This window comes from Parasteatoda tepidariorum, chromosome 8 (genome assembly GCF_043381705.1).
Source record: "Parasteatoda tepidariorum isolate YZ-2023 chromosome 8, CAS_Ptep_4.0, whole genome shotgun sequence".
NCBI lineage: Eukaryota > Metazoa > Arthropoda > Arachnida > Araneae > Theridiidae > Parasteatoda > Parasteatoda tepidariorum.
The window spans coordinates 1162804-1169232 of NC_092211.1; the positions used below are offsets into that span (position 1 = coordinate 1162804).

General features: G+C 30.4%; 1 protein-coding gene across 1 annotated transcript; it reads right to left on the minus strand.

The window, feature by feature from the left end:
* Positions 1–3776: 3776 nt before the first annotated feature.
* LOC139426276 (tigger transposable element-derived protein 4-like) lies at positions 3777–4208 on the minus strand. Its single transcript, XM_071184476.1, has one exon. The coding sequence runs from the start codon at positions 4206–4208 to the stop codon at positions 3777–3779; it is 432 nt and encodes a 143-aa protein (XP_071040577.1).
* Between the last annotated feature and the right edge of the window lie 2221 nt (positions 4209–6429).

Sequence of the window (6429 nt, forward strand, 5' to 3'; positions counted from 1 at the left end):
TTTATATAAACAAGTTAAATAAGTTGAAACAATTTCTGGGTTACCTGTAAATCTGACAAATATTAAAAAACGGAAGTAGGTCAATGTATGTAACTTATGTGCAACTTTAGCATAAGGTAATTAAAATTCACGAAAAAAATATATGGCTTAACACTTTTTTATGTGTCTTGTGTCTTATACATCATATTTAGCTATTTATGCGTTAAATAATAATTTTGTTTAAACACATAAAAAATCTAAGTGAAAGAAATTAGTGATGTTTTAATGAATTAAATAAAAGTGATAACAAAAAGAAGCTATTTAAACTCATTTTTTCGTTGACATAAATTAGTCTTATTTAATTACATATCAGAAAAATCAAGTTCGATACATACAGCTGAGTGCAGCATAATTTGATTCCCGAAGTTAATTAATACTTATTTCATGTGTGTTTTTTTTTTCAAAAAAAAAATAAATAAATAAAAAAAACAGTATAATTCTCTTGTTGTAGTGATAAAAAGTGTATATAGCATAAAAGCAAAAGATATACAAGCTTTTATTGAAAGTCATAATCTTAAAATTTGAATAGATCCTTTTCATCGAATAATGATTAATAATAATTTCGCGTCTTTTTCCCGACAGCTTAACATTGCACCGCAGTTGAATTTTTATGACTGCTATAAGCATTTTAACTTAAAATCAACTTGTTAACAATCTTACCATCAATCGTGTATTACTTGTTTTATTTATTCATAGTTGGTGACCTGATTTTAAGCATTGACTTCTTTGTTTAAACGTAACTAGTATTTGTTAAAAATTTATCGCAATGTTTTTTTAAAAATTTCTTGAAGAATAATTGATTTATAAGAAATAACTTAAAGATACTCAAAAGTTAATAGTCCAAGAGGGATTTGGATAATTGGACAATTTTTCACTGATTTTCAAGTTTATAACCTAATTAAACATTTCTTCCATCATTATAGTTCATAAAACGAATTATAGTTCATGTTTCTAATTTAAAAATCAGTTATGCTAGAAATTTTTCCTTCTCCTTTTTTTCATTACAGTTTCAAGAGAAATGGAAAGAAGGAGAAGAAAGAAGATAGGAAGAGATTGTTAGAAAACGAAGAAGAAAGAACATTGGTAATGGACGACTTGATTAAAGAAGGAGTGGAACAAATTTCCATTTACAGAGAAGAGCGCGTCCAGAACCGATTCATTGAAGATTTTGACATGGGTGGTAAACCGTCCCTCATAATCAAGCCACCAGCTGTTTGGTACCCTGGCGAGCATACAGAAGAATATGGTTGGAGCGAAGATTCAAACTACACAAGCCAGAAATTTCACCGCAATGATGTTGGATGGTACCCGTATGAGGATAAAGAAGAGTATAATGGTATGTTTTTGGAGGATAGAAAGAAAGATCCCAAGCCATCCTTGTCTGTAAACCAGAATAAACGAACGAATAAGGGAAGGACTGAGTTGTGGTTGGAGGAAACGTCAAGAGTGAGATTTCCAGTGGTCCACTATGGATGGATGGATTTGAATGGATTTGAGAAAGAATGGCTTGACTATGAGGATTATGAGTGAGCCGTTCCTGAGGATGCACAAAGAGGATTGGGATTACCAGACGAAGAAAATTCTAATGAAACTGACAAGAATTCGGCTATGTACTGAAGAAGATATTTCGGAATGAGGACAACAGAAATTGCAGCAAAATTCTTTTAATATGTTTATCAAATTAATATCGCATATCCAAGTATTACAATCAAGTTACGATGGAGAAATGTACATCATATTTTATGAGTTTTTTTCTTCCAAAGTGATTCAGCAAACGATGATAAAATTTTATTAATGGTAAAGGAAAATAAAGAGGAATACAATAAGGAAGATACATAATCAGAAGAAAAGAAGAGAAATATAAGAAAAATGCAATCAGGAACATAGTTATATTCTTGAGGGAAAAAAGTTCTTTAACTAAATAGATTGAAAGTTTGTCAATAGTTTGTAACTTACAACAGAAGACAAAGTCTTAGAAATCTTTTAAGAGAAATGTTTATTTTAGTAGCGAAAAATTTAATTAAATTGTGTACAAATCAATTCCTTATTTCAAGAAAGTTTAATCTAATATACCTTTTCAATATCGCTAAAGGGCAAATCAGAAATAAGCCTAAGCGATTCATCCTCAGTAAGTAAAAATATGAGATAACTGATACTCCAATTATCAATTAAGTTTGTGCATGACCAGGAACACTTGAATGGAGTTTGAATAGAATGAAGAATGGCAGAAGAAGCTTTCATTGATAAAAAAAAAAGGAATTTCAAAAATAATTACGAATCAAATGTGATGGCAACAATGACTATTGGCTTACTAAAGAAAATACGAGTTTTAGTAGAAAAAGATCTGATATAATCAATCTAATTGAAAAAAATAGCTTCATAAGAAAAGAATACAAACGATCTAAAAATTAGAACTATAAGATAAGAAAATGCATCAGTAGTAAAAGTACTGTGCCTCAAAGTTAAAGTTGGAATAAGATTGAGAATGACTAAAGAAGACTTATACAAGCAATTTAAATAAAAAGTTAGAAATCAAAAATAAGCAAAACGAAATTTTAAAGATATTTATGTTAGCAAAAACAGCACTTCATCAGGGAACACACTCTCTGCTAACACACTGGAACCTTTCTGTAGTCAGTGGTTAAATCAAAAGCCGAAGCCCCTTAATGGAAAAACTAAATAAAAAAATACAATACCTCAAAAGTTCAAATAAAAATGAAAATCCAAAGATAAATTTTAATTTGTTGAAATCATTTGAAAATCCCAAAACAATTTCATACTTGGATTAAAGAAGATTTATATAAATAATAAAATTTGAAATGTTACTAAAAAGCAGATGGGTGGACAAATAATCATTGTTTCACAAAAAAAAAAATTATAATTAAATTTAAATTGATCGTGAAACAATTTTTCTCCTTGGGCCCTACTGCCATGGTATTGGAATTCATCATTACATGACTGTATATTTTTTATTTTAAAGGTCTTGAACAGCGAAATCTATAAAAATAGATACTAATAATAAATGCAAAAATAGAAGTACTTTGCTAATTTGCTCTGTTGATGACGCCAAGTTAGCTGCAGAGAAACTAAGCAATAATTCTTCTAGTCATTTGATGCTAAAAAGGAAAATGGATCTTTTATTAGTTTTCAAAGTATTTTTATAATTCCTTGGATCTTCCAGTTCTTCCATAACACAAATTAGACTCATTATTCCCAATTCAGTACAAGTATTTTAAACTGAAAAAATGCTTTAATTTTACTTAATTATAGCCTGGTGTTTTACTTTCAGAACATTTTTATTTAGTTTGGTAATTGGCAGAATATTGTAAAATTTCATATTTAAGATACTTATAGTGCAGATTATTTAACCAGTCGTTGATTTTTTTTTCTATCCATTTCATAATTAAAGACCGACGAGGTTAAAGATATGGCAATAAAATAGGAAAAAATAACGATACAAAGTATCTAAGGAAAGATTCAGCACCTGGCATTGAATTTAGAATGACTAATAAAGGATTTGTTAAAAAAGAAAGGAGCTTTGACAAATTATCGAGTAGCTGACAAAAATAATAATTGGTAAAAAACAAGTTTCAATAAGAAGGGATCTAAAATATAAATCTAAAAATGCAGTAATAATAGCAGTTGGAACAAAACAACAGAAGGAAAAGTATTGTTCCAGAAGATGAAGTCTGAATAGTATTCAGAGTGAAAAAAGAAGATAATTATAAAATTAGAATTCAATCACTCTCTTCAGATGCTGGAACGTGTCTTTCACGGATTTCGTTCGCGATTTCCGAGACGGTTAGTTCTGGAGATGTCACGAGATTTTGGTCAATTCCAAGGTATGTTTCTTCATCCATCACATCTTTGTTGCGTTTTTTAAGTTGCCTGAGCAATTCAAATAAGGGGACGTCATCATATTCATCATCATTAACATCTTCTGACGAGCTAGGACTTTCAACAAATCCAGCATGCCTGAAGAAGTGTTTGATGGTTTTATTGGTCACATCAGCCCAACTCCTGTGGATGTAATTTATACCATCTAAGAGATTTAGTTTCCATTCTCTGCCTTCATCAATGGTTTTAATCCAGTCTCTTACGAGATGAGTCCGATAGTGTCTCTTGAAGCTGGAAATGATTCCTTGATCAAGGGGCTGTAAAACTGGCATTGGGCGGCATGTAAACTAACTCCACTGATGGAAGGTTTCTTACCTCAGTATGCGCTGTGCAATTGTCCACAACAAACGCTGCTTTACGATTTGTTGCATGGAATTTTTTGTCAAACTCTTTCAAAGTTTTTTCCCAAACATTGGAGGTCATCCAAGACTTTGAGTTTGCTTCATATGATACACTCAAAGACTTCNACGGATCATGGGTAAGAGTCCCCTTGTCGACATGCTGACCATGGGATGTTTTCGTGGTTTTCCTCTCCGTGTAACGCTAATGCTGATCAGTTCCATAAGAAGTCCTACACGAGGGCAATTTCTCCCAGCACTTGATCTAGGTGTTCCCTTGTCTTTGGATTGGGTTCAAAATTACAAAACGACGGAGTCGAATATTAGTAGTCGTAAACCCAAAAAATTGGATCAGTTGTTCAACGACGGTTATAAAATATATCCACGCAAATAATTTATTTATTATTTCAGTTGTTTATATAAACTTAAATGAAAATCGAATAAATTATGAGAAGGGTCATTTATAAAAAAATAAATAAACTAATCACTAATCATAAGCTTCAATAAATTAATCAATAAAAAAATGTAACTATTTTTTCTCGAATTTAGTTATTTTATTTTGAATTGATCAGCTCACCGAGCTGATTCAAAATATAACTAAATTCAAGAAAAAAAGAGTTACATTTTTCTGATAACTATTCTCCGCCTTTACAGTTATTTTTTAAAAACCATAATTCAGCTTATTTTATTCATTTTCAGCATCCGCATACGCCCAAGAATAAATGTATAATTTAAAATATTTCCTTCGTCGCATTAAACACAATATTATTAGTATTTTTTTTTCTTGGTTGGTACATTAAAAGCTGCTAATAGAGTTTATTTTGTAACGATGGGGTTCAGAAAGAAAAGGAAAAGCTGGATCATTTATTAGAGTTTCATATGTCAAATCAGAAAAAAGAAATATTTAACCTCTATTCTATAGTATTCTTTCAAGCAGGTGTTTCTTTCAAGCACTTATCTTACAGTGATTCACTAGCAATATGAGGGGTAGAGCTGACCATTTATTTCATATCTTGAAGGCAATACATTTCTTCCAAGAATCGAACACACTATCAATGTCACACTAAAGTCATATTTCCATTCATGTGGTTCAAATAATAATAAACGACTCTCTTAAAACTTGAAATACGGGTATCCAGTCACCTGATGGTTTCTTACAAGAAGTAACAAGTTGTAGCTAGGACTGGGCTATAAATCGATGTATCGAGATATATCGATTTAACGCATATATCGGCAAGACGATACAGCGACTTTCATTCAAGGCGATGCATGAGAAATCTGATTTAAGCCGTCGAGTAAAGACAATGAGCGCAAAACGATATAGCGATATAAGACACGCAAGGATATAAGAAAACGATATAGCGATATAAGACTCCTCTCTGACGTTCCGATGTCGACTCGCGCTGTGAAAGACGATGCTCGTTTCGTTATGTTGAAATGACCTTGATCGGTGAGCTGTAGAATCAGAATCAGAGTTTTGAGAACACATATCGTTATATCGCATGTTCCTTTTCGCACCTCTTAGCTTTTTTTTCTTTGTCGCGACTTTCTTGTAGATAATTTTCAGTGGGACTGACTTCGTGATCGCCGATGTTACCTTGTTCTGAAGGCAATCTATTATTGAAAAGAATATATAAAGAAGAGTTTCTTCATTAATTAGATAAAATTTTTTTAAAAAACTTCTTTTTATTTTTAAATGTAAAAACTATCGGCAATCTAATTTAGGCTCCCATAAAGAATTGAATTTGCTAGGTTATTTTTTTACTTTCTTTTAATTTATTAAAAACTATTTGGATGAAACTTCTAATAATATAATGAGTTTTTATTACTGATTTTAAATTTATAAATCTTGTTGTTTTTACTTTTAGAAATAAAGTTAAAACAAAATTTAATTTTGTCAATTGGATTTAAACATAAGTCAATCAACTTTGTTTATACAAAAAAATTTGAAAGGTTTGCGTATTTTATTCATTTTTTTAAATCATTTAGCACTTCGTTTTATTAGAGAGTATAATAATTTTTTTCAAGAAATATTCTTTTCATATTATTTGTTAATTAGCTAAATATATTATCGAATATCACAATTTTTTTATTTTTAAGAAATTAAATCTTACTTTGTTTTTCGTTCATAATTCGGTCATTATTTAATTTAATT

Coding starts and splice junctions, on each gene's coding strand:
- LOC139426276 (XM_071184476.1), bottom strand. CDS start 4,208: ATGCCAGTTTTACAGCCCCTTGATCAAGGAATCATTTCCAGCTTCAAG.